General features: G+C 47.2%; 3 protein-coding genes across 3 annotated transcripts; 2 read left to right on the top strand and 1 right to left on the bottom strand.

Annotated features, from left to right (window-relative positions):
• Window positions 1-633: 633 nt before the first annotated feature.
• On the top strand, window positions 634-4,049 carry DFJ58DRAFT_716610 (uncharacterized protein; the record flags this gene model as incomplete). Its single annotated transcript, XM_041384237.1, has 11 exons — window positions 634-683; window positions 938-1,233; window positions 1,264-1,322; window positions 1,363-1,599; window positions 1,656-1,804; window positions 1,886-2,194; window positions 2,248-2,834; window positions 2,883-3,289; window positions 3,338-3,719; window positions 3,775-3,877; window positions 3,905-4,049. 11 exons carry the CDS (start codon window positions 634-636, stop codon window positions 4,047-4,049), a joined length of 2,724 nt encoding a protein of 907 aa, XP_041243324.1.
• A 113-nt stretch (window positions 4,050-4,162) lies between these two features.
• Window positions 4,163-5,091, top strand: DFJ58DRAFT_791457 (uncharacterized protein). The gene is made up of 3 exons (XM_041390311.1): window positions 4,163-4,460; window positions 4,507-4,803; window positions 4,851-5,091. Exons 1-3 carry the CDS (start codon window positions 4,233-4,235, stop codon window positions 5,049-5,051), a joined length of 726 nt encoding a protein of 241 aa, XP_041243325.1. The 5' UTR covers window positions 4,163-4,232; the 3' UTR covers window positions 5,052-5,091.
• Window positions 5,092-7,185: 2,094 nt separating this feature from the next.
• DFJ58DRAFT_841928 (uncharacterized protein) lies at window positions 7,186-8,994 on the bottom strand (the record flags this gene model as incomplete). Its single annotated transcript, XM_041392766.1, has 7 exons — window positions 7,186-7,363; window positions 7,554-7,646; window positions 7,698-7,805; window positions 7,868-8,235; window positions 8,288-8,458; window positions 8,514-8,722; window positions 8,781-8,994. 7 exons carry the CDS (start codon window positions 8,992-8,994, stop codon window positions 7,186-7,188), a joined length of 1,341 nt encoding a protein of 446 aa, XP_041243326.1.
• Window positions 8,995-19,552: the final 10,558 nt, after the last annotated feature.

A 19,552-nucleotide genomic window follows, 5' to 3' on the forward strand; every position in this document is an offset into this window, starting at 1 on the left:
GATCACCTGCCTAGGAGTCCATTTTCCTCCCATACTTTATCATGTCCTTCCTCTCCTTCTTTTTCTGGTTGTTGAACAACCATGTCTTGTACATCTGAGAGTTCATGGAAGAATAAGTGTTAAAATTTTAGTTTTGAATGAAGCAAGGATGAATCACCTGCTTCCTCTTCTTCCATTGTGCTTGGTCGACCTTGGGAGCAAATAGCCTGGCAGCCCTAGCTATGGCAGTGAAAACTGCCCTCTTCTCAATCCTTTTCGCCGAAGTCCACTCAGGAAGGTAGTTCTTCAACTCCGAAATTTCGTTATCCGTGAGCTTCTGTGTCTGTGGTTGACGCGCCCTATGTCTTCCAGAAGTGGAAGTCAACTGAGTGAATGACCTGATCTTGCCATTGTGAATGAGATTGCAGAAAGGGCTGAGGATGAGCAAGGTGGAAGTAATATAGGTGACAAGTTCAACTTTGAGCAAAGCCTAACAGTTGGTTAATCGACCCATAGTGGACACAATTCCATTATTGGAAATGAATTGTAATGACGCATCAAGCCCGCATAAGATCACATTGCAATAACAATTTATTCGCATTCCTGAGCTCGTGCTTTGCTTGCAGCCTTAGAAAATAACATGAAGATAGGTAGATGCACCCCACTGCAAAGATCCCACAGGGTAGAAGCAAGGGGAAGCAGAGGTAGGAAAATTTGGGTCAAGGTCCCACTTGCAAGCACAAAAAGACGTGCATACAGGTCCATGCCTAGCTCTCCCCCAGAATCACCAACACTTCGGCCTGTTGAGGCACACCCTCTTTGGGAAGAACATTCCTGATAATACTTACGAGCAAGACCAAGGCTCATTTGAGCCTTTGCAACTCCCAAAAACCATGGCAAGTTCATGTAAAATGTTGCATTGCAATTCAAATGATAGCTAAGTATAACAAATCCAGAGTCAGAATGACTACCTCAGGCAATGGCTGCCAAGGCAGAAATCATATCTGCATCACCTCCTGGATCGAGAAGCTCCACCAGAAGATAGGAGATGCGTCGTCTGCGACCAGGATGGGGTCTACAAATGTCAAGATTGTCTTGGGGAGCCACTCTATTGCACTGGCTGTTGCAGAAGTCAACATCTTTGCAATCCCTTCCATTGGATCAGTCAATGGAATGGTCAATTCTTTGAGCAAAGTTGTCTCGCTCACGTCGGACTCGTCATACACCTCGGTCATGAGGGCAAAACAATGTCCGGTACTTACGGATAGGTGGACTTGTTCGAAGAAGACGAACCGGAAGACCAGCTTGAGCCTGAAGATCTACCATCTGTGTCGGGACCCCGAGTTCCAGCCGAAGGAAAACACCATGGTCATCATTGACAAGTCCGGAGTTCATCGCCTCCGGGTTCGATGCTGCGATTGTCCAAATGCCATGAGTCCAGACCTTCAAATGTTTCGACATGGATTTTTCCCCGCTTCATTTAACAAGCCGAAGACTTTATTCACCTTCAGGGTTCTCGATGATTTTCTACTGGACAACCTTGAATGTGGGACCTCGGCGATGAACTATTACAGCAAGCTCCGGCGAATGACCTCGAGGATGTTTCCACACCTTGTACCGGTAATGCCATGTCTCTCTCATCTAAAGGACATTATATTGACAAGGCATGGGGCAAGGACCGATACCGAGAGCTCATGAGAGTCGCCCGACAGTGGAGGCAGTTGAAGACGATGAAATGGCATGGCTTCGGCCATTGTTCCGACAGCCCGAATGCAGGAGATCTCGCATTATTTTGCCCGGCATGTCCTCAGCCTGGGATTAATGTGTCCTTCTCAGGGGATGAATCACTTGATGAGTGAGTCTTCCTCGATACCGAAGTCACCTCAGCGATAATAACAACTCCAAGGTGGAAATACACCCGGTCATTTGTTATGGATGGAAATTTCAAAGCTGAACACCTGCATCCCATGAAGCCATTTGATGAAGTTTGGCTGTCGGATGGGTTGGGATTCATGGTGGGAAAGGACAGGTATAACACGCATCTTGCAGAGGCTGCCGACACTTTAGAAAAATCAAGCTGCAACAATCACCGGGCAGTAAATCAAGCAAATGCGGCTCGGCACAAGCTGGAATCCACGGGCATCGGGGGAGTAGCCTGTGCGAGACACGGTTGCTTTGTTCCTCACTCGATGGTAGATTTTCAGAAAGGCGAAAGGCAAGCCGACCCAGCCATTCGATATTCACGAGTTAACCATGCATCATTCGCAGACAAATGAACATGGACTATGCCCTTTGTGAGGCTGCCCGGCACAACATGGAAGGCATCACCAGGGCGGTCACCTTCTATGATATCAACTGTCAATACAACAAGCACTTTCGGGTTCGGGTGGATCGAAGCCGATTTCTCGAAATGGTTCCGGAATTGACCATCATTCCCGGAATCGGGTTGTGGCACATCCACGGACATCAGGACAGCTGCTATGTCCGATATGCGTCGAATTTTATCGAAGGCATCGGTCGGATTGATGGAGAGATCATGGAGACCCTATGGTCACGTCTCAACCTGATTTCCCCTGCTGCTCGGGGAATGTCATCCCCGCATCGAAAGGAATGTCTCGATTATCAGATGAATGATTCCAATTTCTGCAAGATGATCCGCATGAAAAGGACCCTTTGCCGAAAATACAAGCAGGCGAAGAATGGCATTGCCGAAAGTGAAAAGGCTTTCGACATACTCAATGAAGCAGCACCCGGCGATTCAAAGACAGAGTGGCTAGCCAGCGAGAGGATCGCTCAGTCCAGCAGAATAAATAATCCTGCGGCTATGGATGTATATGAGATTAATATCAAGAAGGGTTAGTTGACTTTGTCTCCATCAAAGTCTGATTTAATTTTGCATTCAGCACCGAGCAAAAAGGAGATCGAGCTTAGGCTACTAGAGGAGGGTAATGCCCGAAATGCAGCACCTGCTCGCAGGTCTGTGGCGACATGGATATCAATGGGGTTGGCAATTGAAGAGGCTCAAATTGCATTGCTCATCGAGGTCCGAAGGATTGGTAGAAGAACTACTGAGACACAGAAGTTAGACATCGCCCGGCAACGCGATCGTCTCCAAGGCCAGATAGATGGATTCACTCGGTCTGCTATTACGCATCTCGGAGAGGGATTTGATGCAGATGATGATCCTGAAGACTTGAACTTGGACATTCTTGATGATCTCGATGATGACTTGGCAGACTTCACCGAGACATCTGACACATGGGCAAACTCCCCTGAGCTCACTGTAATCCCATTGCCATCAAACCTCGGGGTAGATTGATGCAGACGCTGTATGGCAGACGATCTCATTCCGCTGGAGATGTCTCTTCGTGAAGGGCAGGCCAATGACTCCCTTCACAACCTCCGAATTCACTTGTGCAACAAGGCGATTCTGTTTCGAACAACAGTTAGGCAAGCCAAATCCCAGGCCCTGAAAACTCGAGCTTGGTCCCAGGTGACGTCGGTGCAGCAGGCGGTGTCCCTCCATGCCAGTATATATACGAAGACGAGGAAGCAAATGATGCAACTGGAGCCAGGGCAAGACCAGGTTCAGAAATACAAACCCCTGCTTCGAGAGCAGCTCAAAATCAGCACTGCCGTCGGCGATCCAAATGCCCGAGGTCAGCGAAACGAGTCCCTCGCTTGGTTCTGGTCAGTCGAAGTCGACCTTGGGGGTCCCAATCACTCGTGGAATGAGGAATGTGAGTTCGGGCATGCTTGATGTGTCCCGCGCTCAGCTGACAGAGTCATCCGAAGTTTACCGAGTTCATTGGCTCCGGGCAAAGGCACTACGGGATCGATGGAAGGAAGAAATGATGTTGGTCCAATTGGAGATGGATTGGACATGTAACTTTTTCTTGTGGAAAGCAACCCAATGGGGTGACAGGATGCGGGAATCATTGGTGAAACACCTTCCGGGTCATGCATGCTACTCGGGAAGGCAATCCCAAATGTATTCATTGCTGGCACAGGATGCCCAGGCAGCATTTCAAGACCTGAAGACCGGGTTTATAGATGCTCGAGATGAATGAAATTTTTTTACCAACGATATGAAACAGCTACTTTGACCCAAACATTTTAGTCCCGGGAATTGGCCGGGTCGACCCATGTCGGAGTTTGAAAATTTTTATCAGTCAACCAGTGGCTCATATCTTGACCTCCGAACCAACTGCCATTGTCATTGTCATTTCCAGCTTCATAATCCTGCATTAACCATGTCTGTATTGCATACTCCCCCAACATCCCCTTCTAATTCTCAGACGTCCGGCAATGGGTTCCGACCCCTCACACTCACTCAGGCAGATATTGCAGCTACAATGTCAATGGCTGCATCTCGCATCCGAGCGTCCATCTCTCAATATCAGATGGAGGCTGCCCACACCCAGGAGCCATCTGCTACTCGGATCACGCACTTTAAAGCCGGGCTGCAATGGGAGATAGCTGTAAGAGGCTGATGACTGTGGTGGTCGATGCTGACATTTCCAACAGACTTTTGTGACTCCCATCCTGCAGTACTCAGCTGCAAGGAACATCATTTCGGTTGTTCCGAGCCCGGTTGCTCATATTCTTCAGTTGATTCCGGAGCTCGCCTGGAACATGGTTCCGGACCACATCTTTTCATCCCACCTATGCCAGTTTCAAGATGTTGCAGATCTGGGGGATCCCTCCCGCATTGTATCCACCTATGGTACTCCATGGTGGACCGGATCAACTGCCATCCCGAACGAATTATGGCCATGGGATCAGGTATTCGCTAATTGTGTCTGTCACTACCAGCATTGGCTAGTAAGACTTTTACAGAATTTCCTTGAGTGATGACTAATCCTTTCTAGTCTGGCGTTGAGGACGAACGTCTTGTTGTTCCCGAGCAGGTGGATGAAAGCTCGGTTGCAACGCTGAAGGCACTGAGGTGGATGAGGGAACGCCTCCTGACAGTGATTGAGGATCAACAAGCTGGCATCCGTGAAAAGATGGCAGAGATTCAGATGTACACCGCCGTCCTAACCAAATTGAACCCAAGGGGACCAGAGTAGTTCTAGTCCTTCAGTTCAGAATGTTGATGTCTAAATTCTGTACATGATGAAATAAGTACTGAAAATTACATACTGACTTTCGAATATCTGACCTATTGCTATACAGTGGCTCAAAAAACCGTCCGTATGTTTTGGCATTTTTCACTATCTATAATATTGTATGAGAACAAACAAATGCCTCAAAAACATGCTTATACCACATTGTAGTATGGCTTCAGGGCTTTCATTTGAGCCCTACACCGTGGGAATCGGTGGAGATATGGTGGAGATACAAGGCTCACAAAATGGTGACTCATGCGGACAGTTTTTTGACTCAAGTATTTTACAGTAATAACCAGGTATTCTAGTATTTTGTATGACCTCCCTTGGCTTTAATTACTGCCTCTATCCTTCTAGGCATACTCTCAATTAATTTCTGGCAATCCTCAGCTGTGATCTTCCCCCATTCCACTGCTACTCTCTCCCAAAGCTCCCATACTCCTTTAGGGGGGTTTTCATAGGCTTGAAGCTTTTTCTTGAGTGTTCCCCAGAGATGTTCAATGACATTGACATCAGGAGACTGTGCTGGCCAGTCAAGAACATTGATGTTATGTTCTTCAAACCATTCCCTAGCTCTTCTGGATGTGTGCTTGGGATCATTATCCTGTTGGAAAATGATATCTTCTTCATCAATCCCTGATTCTGCCAAGCTAGGCAGCAAGTGGTCATTTAAAATGTCCACATACTGCTCAGCATTCATCTTCCCCTCAACCTCAGCAAGCATTCCCACACCATTCCATCCCATACAGCCCCATACCATTAAAGAACCTCCTCCAAACTTGACAGTCCCATTAACCTCTCTGTCTGTTAGGCCATCTCCCTTCTTTTTCCATACATACACCTTCCCATCTGACCCAATCCTATTGATTTTGGTCTCATCTGACCATATAACATGCTTCCAGTCCTCTACAGTCCAGTGTTGATGAGCTAAGGCAAAGGCTAGTCTTCTCTGCCTATGTTTGATGGAGAGAAGAGGCTTTTTCTTCTTTGTTACTGCCTTGAGATGAGCTGCCTTGAGAACATTCCTCACAGTTTGTGAAGAGACAGGGGTAGTGATGGTGGAATTGATATAATGGGTGGCTTGGACAGCATTATCAGCCTTTCCTGTAGTGATATGTTGGATAATAGCCCTTTTGTCAGTAGAGGTAAGCTTGGATGGACGTCCTCCACAAGAGTTTTCCTTGTCTGGGTGGCTTTCTTTGATGAACTTGGCCACAGTGGACTTGCATATTCCAGTTCTAGAGGAAATTTGGCGAGCAGAGAGGCCAGCATAAGACAGAGAGAGGATATTATCTCTTTGAGCAGAGGAGATGGCTTTCATGGTGATTATGACTATGATACATGAGATATTCTGGTTTATATAGTTAGATATAGTCATAAAATAACATAATGACACCACTTTATAATTTATATAATAGTGGCATGATTTTTATGGTGTCATAAATAATGATTTATATAGTTTTAATATACACTCAAAAAAACTGTCCACATGAGTCATCATTTTATAAGCCTTATATCTCCACCATATCTCCGCCGATTCCCACGGTGTAGGGCTCAAATAAAAGCCCTGAAGCCATACTACAATGTGGTATAAGTATGTCCTTGAGGAATTTGTTCATTCTCACACAATATCATAGATAGTGAAAAATGTCAAAACATGCGGACAGTTTTTTGAGCCACTGTATGCTGAGTCCTGCATACCAAATATCGAGTATCGAGATCCAGATATCTTGAGTTCCAAATATTGAGTCCCAAACATAGAGTCCCGGATATCCAGTCCCGAAGCCCAAGATTCGAGACGAGACTTGAAACTCGAACATTGCTATGAGTTGCGAGTTTTGAGTCCCCACCGAGTCCTGACAATCGAGTCCCACAGCCCGACTATCGAGTCCCAACCATCGAGTCCCAACCATCGAGTCCCGACAATCGAGTCTTGAAACCCGAGTCCTGACAATCGACTCCCGAAGCCCGAGATTTGAGTGCCGACCATTGAGTATCGAGTCCCCAATATCGAGACCCAAAACCCAAGCAGCCCGAAGCCCGAGATTCGACACGAAACAAATCAAAACTCCAAACACCACGACACTTTCTTGAATCACCGAGTACCGAAACCCGAGTACCGGGTACCGAGTCTTGAAACCCGAATCCGCACTATCGAGTCCCGACTACCGAGTCTTGAAACCCGAGTCCCGACAATCGACTCCCGAAGCCCGAGATGTGAGTGCCGACCATCGAGTATTGAGTCCCTATTATCGAGACCCGAAACACGAAGCCTGAAGCCCGAGATTCGACACTCGAAACAAATCGAAACAAAACTCAAAACATGACACTCATCAATTTTGGGAGTTGTTTTCTTGAATCACCGAGTACCGGGTACCGTGTACCGAACCCCGAAACCCGGTACTCGGTAGTCGGTGAAATCGAATATCGAGTCCCGACTATCAAGTACCGGGTACCCTGTACCGAAACCCGAAACCCGGTACTCGGTAGTCGGTGAAATCGAATATCAAGTCCCGACTATCAAGACCCGAAACCCGAATGTTGAGTATGGAGTGCCTGACATTTAGTATCATGTATTTGAAGGTGGGTACTAACACGGGTAACTACCTTTCTACTTCTTCCAATCCAACCTTGCCCATCCACACGACGGAATCCCAGCATAAACATGAACAGCATCCCTCATATACCATGCCCAGGCAATCCGATCCCCTTCCACTGCATGAACCGCGTGTCTGACAATCCTTCCCGAAAATGCAATCATGCACCCCGGATCGTACCTTAACTCCAGCTGCAGGCTTGGCATACTCATCCGAGCATTAGAATAATTCCCCACGCTAGTGAGAATATCAAAGCATTCGGAAATCGATGAGGGGTCTCGATGATTCGGGGTTTCCCGATTGCATATGACGGTGAGGCTGTTAAACACCGTTGCCCAGTACTGGAGAGTCTCTGACATCTTCGGCAGTTCCTTGCTTCGTGCCTTTTCTCCGAGGCTCGCAAAGGCCTGCAACCCTGCCCAGTACTGCTCAGGATGCATCACCCTGAGTGCCGCTGTGGCAATGGCTGCTGGCCTCGCAATGGCTTTGAGGATGTTCTCGGAGGATGGTCCCTTCAATGATGCAGATACCTCCGGATCGGACTGATTCTATGGGATTGGTGAGTTTAACTACCGAGATCGCCATGTCATCAGATCCTACCTCGTGCCCCTGCTGAAACCATGCCGGAGATAAATTAACGCATCCGGGAGTTAGGACATCATTTTCCGAGCTTGGTGTGAACCACTGTTGATTAGTCCGCCAAATCCCATCGAGCTTTATGCTTTGTTCGAGCATGGGAGCTAGCATATCCGAGGCCGCCCAAATTTCATTCTGTACGTACCATTTGATGTTCAATATCCATCCAGTCACAATATATATAACACACCTGGGTGGCATCGGTCAAGGCGTCTGGGAGGTACCATGCGATGATGGCACCGGATGCATCAAGAATTGTCGCGGGTATGTCGATCAACTTTGTGCCCTCATGGCCAGGAGGACACCTCTCGAGCAACTTTTCCTCTCTCTCTTCATTACGCCCCGTGTCCTTTGGGGAGATCAATTTGCTATATCTTGCAATATCAATCGGCATTTGAACTGTGATGAAGCAATTTGACTGATAAAACGAATTTTCCGAATCTGCAGGAAGACTCACTGGGATTTTTATATGCCTTTATGAGCCGATCAACCAATTGATCACAAGCCATCACCAGATCAGTGTCTAGGTTTGGAGAAGGTATAACTGGGTCTCCTCCTGTCTTCTCTGCATTGAATTTCTGTTCCGTATAATCACATGCCACATGAGTGACAGTCAGGGCCCAAGTGCGCAAGAGGGTTATTTCATCATCGGAAGTGGAAGAAACATCCATGATTGAATTGATCTTGTGAGATCAGAAGCTGAATCCTGAATGTCCGCACTTTGGTGTTAAAGGGGGTGGAGATTGAGAGGATCAGATAAGGGAGCCTTGGATGATCTGAGCTTTCAAAGATCTATTTCTCTTATCATCTATTGCTCAATGAAATACCACATGATTGGAAGTCTGTTGGATGTCAGATACTCGTTTGTCGAGACCCGGGCCTCGGATCTCGGTACACTTCACTCGATTTTGATACCCGGGACACCATAGTTGGAACTTGTCTCGAATCTCGGGTCTTGGGCGTCGGGTCTCGGGTCTCGGGCATCGGGTCTCGGGTCTCGATGGTCGGGACTCGATACTCGATTGTCGGGATTCAATGGTCAGGCGTCGGGTTTCATGACTCGGTAGTCGGGACTCGATGGTCGATTTTCGGGATTCGATAGTTGGGGCTCAGATATTGGTACACTTCACTCAATTTTCGGTGGTCGGAACTTGGCATTTGGCATTTGGTAGGCTTGGATGATGTTGGCTTTCAAAGATCTATTATCATCCATTGCTCAATGAGATACCAGATGATCGGAAGTGTGCTGGACATCACATATTTGTTTGTCGAGACCCGGGTCTCGGAACTCGGTACACTTCGCTCGAGTTTCCACTTCACCCCTTTGCAAAGCTCCGTGCCATACCACATCATTAGATGACTTTGAATAATCACCTCCTTTGATTTGGATGATATACAACTAGCTGAGCTCCATCATGTCTACAATTATCATTCTCCTGGGCCCACCCGTCTATCTTATATACCCCCACATCGGCCTACCCATCTATGCAATATATGTCTCCCGTCGGCCCACCTGTATATAATACATCTTTTACCGCTCCCTCGGCCCACCCGTCTACAAAATAATATTAATTCGTCGGCCCACCCGTCTAATATGATATATATCTGGGCCCACCTGTCTATGTGATAACAAGCACCCTTGATATACCCGGCTATTTGATACATATCTACCTTGGTACACCCATCTACATAATATCCAACTACCTCGGCCGATCCGTCTATTGAAAATTCATGTCCATCGGCCCACCCATCTACTTTACATATTCCCCACCTGGGCCCACCCGTCTCCATCGGGAATAATAACACTCCCGGCCCATCCGTCACAGTCGAGGATATATCTACCCTCGGCCCATGGTCCGCTGGCCCGTATCATACGGGATATTATGCACGTCCGTCCACTCGTATAATACGGAGATATGTTACTGCAATATGTGACAGTGGTCTGTACAGGTGAAGATGAGTTTGGTATTGACACCAGCTTTTGCTTTGGCTGCTCATCAGCAGCCGGAACTTATGGAGGTCTTGCCAATGCAGGCGCTGACCTACTCCGCAGCGAAGGCATTGGCCCACTCTTGAAGTGGGTTGATGACCATCTCTTCTTCCACATCCTCCTCAAGTACCTTGAGAGGTACAACAAGCAGAGAGCGCTCTGGGCCAAGGGAATTAGAACCAATGGAGGCCTGCGCATCACCGGGGGAAGAAAATGGTACTGTGGCACCCTCCTCCCAGATGACACGTCCGAAGAATTCAATGAAGACTGTATCTTTCCTATCTGCAACCTCTCCAAACAGTCCCCACACTCTCCTCAAGATGAAAAATTCTCGTGCTGCCTGGACGACATCGACTTCTATTCAGTCGAAATGGGCACACCTTGGTAACCGGCAAAAGACACCCCATTCAGCCCATCACCCCCTTTCACAGGCTTCACCTGGGACCTTGATGCCTGCATGATTGAAATCCCGTCAAACAAAAAAGAGAAGTACCTGGCTGCTATATTATCCTGGGAATCCAAGCCTCGCCACACGCTCACCAAAACCCAACAGCTATTCGGTAAACTCTTACATGCTTGCCTCGTTGTTCCTGCCGGAAGAGCCTACCTCACAGAATTGGAAGCCATGCTCCCCATCTTCAGTAATCACCCTCACGTGCCACATTCCCCACCCCAGAACTGTGCAGCTGACCTCAGATGGTGGCTCGCAACCCTACACCAACCCTCAGTCAGCTGTCTCATCCCAGGCCCATGCGAAGTCTTCAACCCTCAAGCCTTCTCAGATGCTAGCTCAGGCGTGGGCGTCGCTATTTGGATTAATGGCTGGTGGAGAGCATGGCATCTCATCCTTTCCACCAGCCTTCAACAACTCCCCAATTGTCTCCATAAACCTTAATGTAAGGTATTGGTCTGGATTCAAGGGAATGGGTGATAGTGAGGACGAGGAACTTGAAACCAATGGCTTCTGCCCATCCAATGTCGCGGTTGTCATCTTTCCAGCCAGGGACGCGGTTGCAATCATCTGACCAACGGTGTCTTCAAACGCATACATAACATCACCGAATCTGCATCCTGCACTATCATCACTCGCTACATCCCCAGTGCCCTTGGCCAAGCCGATGACCCGTCCCGCAGAAAATACCCTCTTCACTCCCTACTTCTGCCCCCCCTTCCTATCCATCCCTCTATCAGGGACTTCATCATCGACCTGAATGCCCCTCTATGCGCAAATGAGACCTGCCGTCCCTACTCCAACCTCCTGATTCATGTCCCCCCTAAATCCCGTCTCCAGACAGTTGATGCAGAATGCGCCCTCACAAATGCCCAGCTCGAAAGAGAAGGAGAAGAGCTCCTCAAAATGTCACAAGCATAGTATGTCCCTCCCTGCTCCTACAAACTAGCAACACATAACTAAAACTTACCACTCACCCCCAGATTATCCGACTGACCTGACCCCAATCTCCTCAGCCCTACGCCCACACTGCGCAGTGAAAGACCAGCTCTGATTGTGGTTACCATTTGCCCCAAGACACGCCCCTGGTGCTCTTGTCCCTAGTGACATGTCCAGAATCCAAGACATCATGCTTTTTGCCTGGGCCGAGAGTACCCGAGAGTCCTACGGCTCTGGGCTACTGGTCTTTCACGTATTCTGTGACTCCCGTTCAATCCCCGAACCAGAACATGCCCCCGCAGACTCTACACTCATTTCAACATTCATTGCCATTGCAGCAGGTTCATATTCCGGGAAAATGATAGCCAACTATGTCTTTGGAGTATGCACCTGGCACATCCTCCATGGCATGCACTGGGTACTCAACAATGAGGAGATAGATGAACTCCTCAAAGCCACTGAGAACCTAACACCCACAGCATTGAAGCGCAAGAAGAGATGCCTGTACACCACTGAATTCATTTGTGCAATCCATGACCAATTCAATCTACAATCCCCCCTCAATTCAGCAGTATATAGTTGCCTCACTACCGCATTCTACTGTACAGCTAGACTCGGTGAATTCACTGTCCCTGTTACAGTCAAGTACGCCCCTATTCATTTTCTCTTCTTACCTTGTATTACGTCACGATCGCCATCATGAGCTGTCGCTAGACTTCTCTTATTACCAGTTGTATTACACCACGATCACATTATGCTGTCGCTAGGTGATCTATTCTTGTTATCTCTGACTCATTCTTATCTCTGACTCATTCTGACTTCATCATACCGGCCCTAAAGCAGTTATCTTTCACTATATAAACTCGCTCTGTACTATGTAGTTCTTTACTTCAATCTTACTAGGTTTTACCTGGAACTTCCTTCACTTAAGACCTCCAATCTTAAGTCGTCTGAAACTTGATTCAAGCCAAGGACACCCTCCTTGTCTTGTCTTAGTGAACCATCAAACTTTGGCATACTGCTGAAGCCTTGAACTGACCTTGGCCTATTACTCTTACCAAGTAGCCATACATCAGAACCACCCTAATTCGTAACAAAAGATTAAAGTCTTTCAAGCGAATACATCGCTATCACGCACTGTAACCCAGAAAGAAGAACAAATCCTGGTCATCACGACAGATAGAACTCCAGGTCCCTCGAAGCTAAAACAAGCTGACATCATTAACACCAATCTTTGGCGCTTTGAACCTAGGTGCTGTACTGCCCATACCACCTTTGAACCCCCCAATGTCTTCCTCCAAACCCGTTGAAATCAAAATCGGATCTCCACCAATCTTCGATGGAGATAGAGACAAGTTGGATGGATTCCTGATGTCGTGCACATCTTACCTCAATATCAACGAGAAGATCTATGTCGACGATAAGCAGAAAATTATTTTCGTAACCTCCTTCATGAACGAAGGGAATGTGCGTTACTGGAAGGAAGATTTCCTTAGGCAAGCACAAGATCCTAACAACAAGAACACTGCAGGAACCGCCAAGGGATATGGCACCTGGGTTGAATTCCTCGCCGATTTCAAGAAAGCGTTCAGACCGCTTGATTCCTCAGGAACCGCGTTAGCCAAGCTTCGCAACCTGAAACAAGGAACCAAACTCCAAGACTATATTTCGGAGTTCTTGATGCTCACGCAAAGGGCAGGAATTCGCGACGATGTTTCTAAGAAGCAATTCTTCCTAGACGGATTACACCCAGGGTTGCTCGCTCGCCTCTATGGCACGGGCGATGTCTCTGACAACTTTGAGGTCGTCATCACCACCTGTATCAACCTCGACAACGCACGCCTTCACCTGAATGCAATCAGAGCGCACCACCAACCCCAGAAGAAGAAGAGCTTCGGATCTAACCGATACATACCATCTAAAGATCCTAACGCCATGGTGATCGATCGGCTTTCTGAAGAAGAACGCGCTGAACATTTCCGAACCAGAAAATGTTTCACCTGTCACAAGACCGGGCATCTTTTCAAGAACTGTCCTGAGAAGAAGAAAGGAAAGACCCTGATACGCCGCAAGGAAGTAGAAAGCAGTGACGAAGAAGAAGAAGCAGAAGTCCGTCGTCTCAACGAGGATTTTTGATATGGGAGACTGGATCAACAGTCAGTATCTCTTGATGTACCCATAAGACTTGTATGAAAAGTTGGTGAATGAAAAGAACTTCGGGTTCCCCTTTCCCTAATTTTGAAAACATGTCTGAAAACCGTTGAAACTACCGCAGTTGTTGACTCCGGAGCAGCTGGAACCTTTATCTCAGAAGACTTTGTCAAGAAGCACAAGATCCGAACCCACGCTCTCAGTAAACCCTTTAGGGTTACTACCGCCAATGGAAGCTACTCCAAAAGTGGAGCCATACACCGATACTGCATCCTTACCATTAAAATTGATGAACGAACTCTGATTGGAAAGTTCAACAGTCACACACCTTGGCAGAAGGGACCAAATCCTCCTTGGAATTCCCTGGCTACGGGCTATGAACCCGGTTATTGACTGGGCAGCTGAAACCTTAATTCTCTCTTGGATGGAGAAGAGTAATCAGGTTGAAGAAGAAGTTGACAAAGAAAGGAAGAAGAATGATCTTCCACTTCTATTTCGACAAGAACCTATCAATCAAACCTGGAAACAATCTAAACTTAGGAAAGCACCAGTTATCGAAACCCCTGTCATTTATCCAAAAGCGACTATTGAAGAAATCGTTGATGAAGAAGCATCACCCGTTCTTCCCATCCCCGACCTACTCCCCATCCCCAATGATGATGACGAAACCTTTGATACTAAGGAAGATGTCTGGATGCAAGAGAACTTTGCCGCACCAGTGTGAGAAGTCTCTATGTATGACCTAGATGATGATGAATTCCTGGTAGAATATTCCCTTGACGCGTCCGAAGTCCTGGTAATTTCGAACACTACCATGGATATACCATTAACCTCCGATGGAACCAGTCATTCGGAACAGAAACCCACGGTTAAACCCCTGCCACGGCCTACGGAATACGCGAAAGTTAGTAACAAAGCTCAGCAGTTCGCTCTAGCTGCGGGCTTAGAACAAAAGAAGAAAACTTTCGAAGAACTCGTACCCTCTTATCTACACGACTTCGCCGACATCTTCGCTAAAGATGGTCTTAACCAACTACCCCCTGAACGACCCGGTATTGACCACCGTATTGAAACAAAACCCGGATCCATCCCCAAAACGTCGAAAATCTATCCCCTCTCTATCGCCGAACGTACCGCTGTCAAAGCATTTATTGATGAAAATTCAAAGAAAGGCTTTATCTCGGAGTCCAAATCTCCACAAGCCAGTGGTTTCTTCTTTGTAGGAAAGAAAAGCGGAGACCTTTGACCCTGTCAAGATTATCGGTACATCAATGATTGGACGATCAAGAACGCTTATCCGTTGCCACTTCCACTGTCCCTTGTTGTGCAATTACACGGAGCAAAGTATTTTACCAAAATGGATGTCCACTCTGGGTATAACAATATCCGCATTCACCCCGACGATAGATGGAAAGCCGCATTTACCACGGAATTCGGACTCTATGAGCCGAACATCATGTTTTTCAGACTTTGCAACTCTCCAGCCACGTTCCAAGCCTACATGAACCGCACGTTCCAACAAGAAATTAATGAAGGATGGTTAGTAATCTATATGGACGACATCCTCATCTTTTCGGATAACCTTGAGGAACACCACGCCCGTACCTGTTGCATTTTAACAAAGATTTGCTGTGGGTATCACAACCTGGCAGGCACATATAAGAAAAGTGCTCAGCCAGTATAAGTGAGTCTTGGCTCTGCCTAGCTGCTATACTCGCAGAATGCAAGAACGTTCGACCCTAAAGGGGAAGCAAGGAAAGCAAGGATCCACGGAATGATGCTAAACAACCCTGGTGAATGGCGGTGAAAGCGCGAGAAATGCGCTGAAGGCGCGCGCGGGAAAGCGGAATGCGAAAGTGCGCGAAGTGCGGGAAGGTAGTGCAAGCAGTGCACAAGTGTAGAAGACGGATACTGAGACTGATAAGAGGAAAAGCGCGGATCTAGACGGATACTGAAGGTGCCACTAGCTATAGACTGATGCTAGGGCCTCAAAACGATGATGGACACATGCATTGCATGGAACTAACTGGTGGTAGATACTGAGTGGTAGGAAGCTAAGGTGGAATTGTTGGGTGTGTAAGTGGGGTGTAAAACGAACATGAGAGTATGTAAGTTCTACCTAAGCGCTCTCCCAGGGCTCGGAGCCAAATAGGGAGCGCTCTAAGTATGTAAATGAGGTAAGGTGATGTAAAGTAAGGGTGCATAACGAAATGGGAAGTGTAATATGCTAAATATGGTCAGATAACGAAAAGGGACATACCAAGGGACTGGTTGGACGATGGATGGATGCTCCTGGATGTTGTGCGACATAGTGCGCTTAAGCGCGAGAAAGCGCGCAAGGCGCGCACGCGGGAATACTGCGCATTGTGCGGGAAAGTGTCGCGCCTATGGCGCGTTTTGCGGGAAGTGGTGCACATGATGGTGGAAGTCATAGTGGATGATGGTGCAAGTTGTGCAGTAAAGGCCAGTCATCAGAATTCGTAAAATGAGCCCATATGAGCCCACAGAAACGCGAGTCTCTACACCGGTCGCTTTAAAACCAAGGAACTGGTTAAACGTGACTTTTGGTGGCCGTCTATGGGAACTTATATCCAGAAATACGTTGAGGGTTGCGCCCTTTGTCAGCAAATGAAATCAGATACCCACCCTACCACTCCCCCGCTGGTTCCTATCCCTTCTTCGGTCTCTACCCCATTTTCGCAAGTCTCTGTCGACCTCATCACTGATTTACCTCCTTGCAACGGTTTCGATTCTATCATGGTCGTGGTAGACCATGGTCTTATGAAGGGGGTAATTCTCATTCCTTGTACAAAAACCATCACCTCAGAAGGCGTAGCAAAGAAGTTTTTTAAATACATCTACTGCCGCTTCGGACTCCATGAGAAGGTGATCTCAGATTGAGGACCACAATTCATATCCAAATTCTCTAAAGCCCTTGCTAAGCTTTTGAAATCCGACATTGCCGCTTCCACCGCTTATCATCCACAAACGGACGGCCAAACCGAACATTTAAATCAAGAACTGGAAACCTATCTCCGAATCTATTGCCGCAATAACCCAGAAGAATGGGTTGAACATATGTATCCCAATGTCTGAATTCGTCCACAATCACCGCAAACACGATTCCCGCAACACATCTCCATTCTTCCTTATGATGGGATATGAACCGCGAGCTCTCCCTCACGTACTTCCCGATTCTACCATCCCAGCAGCAGAAGAACGACTCCACCTACTTCAGAAAATACGTGAAGAAGCTATCTCTTGTCATAACCTAGCAATGCAGCGAATGGCCGCACGATCGTATGGGAAGAAATACCAACCATGGAAAGTTGGAGATAAGGTTTGGTTATCGGGAAAGAATCTCATCACGCAGTTACCATCACGAAAACTCGCCCTGAAATGATACGGGCCCTTTACCATGAAAGCCGTACTCTCCCCTATCACATTCACACTCCAACTCCCAGAACAATGGAAGGTTCACCCCACGTTCCATGCTTCCGAGCTATCATCCTATCATGAAACCGAAATACACGGTCCTAACTTCCCCGATCCCCCACCCGATATCATCGATAACGAAGAAGAATACGAAGTCGAAGCAATCTTATCACACAAGGGCACGGGTAAACGAAGACGCTATCTCGTATCCTGGAAAGGATATTCTTCCGCCAACAACAAATGGATTCCCACAGAAAACCTCGGCAATGCTTCCACAATCCTCGCTGCTTATAAGAAAGCTCATCAGTTATAAGAGTCTGAATGAAAGTATGTCTTTTTCAGAACTCCGTACTCTTCAAATCCGTCTCCTGCAACTCCAGTCTATTGCCAACGCCATTGATAACATGTCCGCAAGCCTTACCACCTCCCCATCCACAACATCCGTCACATTGACCGAAACCATCAGATCCCCAAACTACTTCACCATTCTTGACGACATTGAAACCAACACATTATTTGAATCTGCCCTCCTTTCCGAACAATCCACTATCGAGATAGACCGCCTCCTCGCTGAACAAGGAGCTCTCTCTAGTACCCTTCTCATTAACATCATCCGTGCTGCCAATCTTGTCAAACGTACCGCAGGACTTCTTAATGACGAACGTCTTGAGACCATTTTCCGTCACCTTCATATACGTATTCGCAACACTGCACTTCCTCTACCAAAGCGGTTGTTAGAGAGGCAATCCATATCGTCACTGAACGAATTGCAACAAACCCAATCACTAGACCACCATCCCCACACATTGCAATTCCCGTTCCACCTCCGGTTGAGACACCAACTCCTGTTGAGCATATGTCTAATGTTATCAGTCCTCCTTCTATACCGGTCATATCAATTGCTACTACGTCTGCCCCGGCGGCAACGACTCCTCGTATACATCCCACTCACTGACAACCTTCCAAGCGAGAGATCTCCTGTCTCCCCCACTTCTCGAAACACCACTTTACGCTCTAAAACACCATCCCCGCCTCCGCAATCATCATCGGTCACCATCGTAAAGACTGAAAACCACGATAACTTTATTTGTCGTAACTGTGACATCGCCGGTCATCGTCACAAGAACTGCCCCACATACTTCTGCCATGTATGTCGTAATCTCGCGCCTGGACATCTATCCGTCTTTTGCAAAGAACTTAAAGGAGAAAAGCCGCTTCCTTAAGTATGGACGGATGAAGGCTTCTATGAGGCTCTCGCCAAATGGGAGGCTGATAAAGACGCCGCGTTAGAACAGCTTTCCATCGAAGAAGATGAGAAACTTTTCACCCAATGTGCTGGGGATCGTGATAACTATGATGCCTACAATAATTTTGATTGTTGAAATCGGTGACTTCAACGATAACAACGGGTTAATGTTACAGTCAAGTACGCCCCTATTCATTTTCTCTTCTTACCTTGTATTACGTCACAATCGCCATCATGAGCCGTCGCTAGACTTCTCTTATTACCAGTTGTATTACACCACGATCGCATTATGCCATCACTAGGTGATCTATTCTTGTTATCTCTGACTCATTCTGACTTCATCATACCGGCCCTAAAGCAGTTATCTTTCACTATATAAACTCGCTCTGTACTATGTAGTTCTTTACTTCAATCTTACTAGGTTTTACCTGGAACTTCCTTCACTTAAGACCTCCAATCTTAAGTCGTCTGAAACTTGATTCAAGCCAAGGACACCCTCCTTGTCTTGTCTTAGTGAACCATCAAACTTTGGCATATGCTGAAGCCTTGAACCGACCTTGGCCTATTACTCTTACCAAGTAGCCATACGTCAGAACCACCCTAGTTCGTAACAGTCCCTACCCTAACATCCTTCAACCCTAATCTCCATGTCAAGCTATCAGACATGCATATTGAATGTGACTGAAACAACCTCGAAATGAGAGTTTCCCACCTTCTGCGGACCAAGACCTCATCAACAGAAGGTGAAGATGTTTCGTTCACCAAGCAGAACTGGCCCCTCAGACCCAGAGAATGCATTCCTCCATCACCTCAAGGTCAACAACCCACCTCCAGGGATTGCCCTCTTTGCATATCGCCACAAGAATGGCCACCGCTCCTTCACTCAAACAGAAGTTCATCTCCCAAGTAGCCACAGCAGCCAGAGCTGCAGGTATAGAACCCCTCCAGGGCCATGGAATACGCATCAGATTGACCCTCGAATATCTCCTTTGCAACATTCCCTTTGAAGTTGTCAAA

The sequence above is a fragment of the Suillus subalutaceus genome (assembly GCF_016647625.1).
Source record: "Suillus subalutaceus strain FC151 chromosome Unknown DFJ58scaffold_61, whole genome shotgun sequence".
NCBI lineage: Eukaryota > Fungi > Basidiomycota > Agaricomycetes > Boletales > Suillaceae > Suillus > Suillus subalutaceus.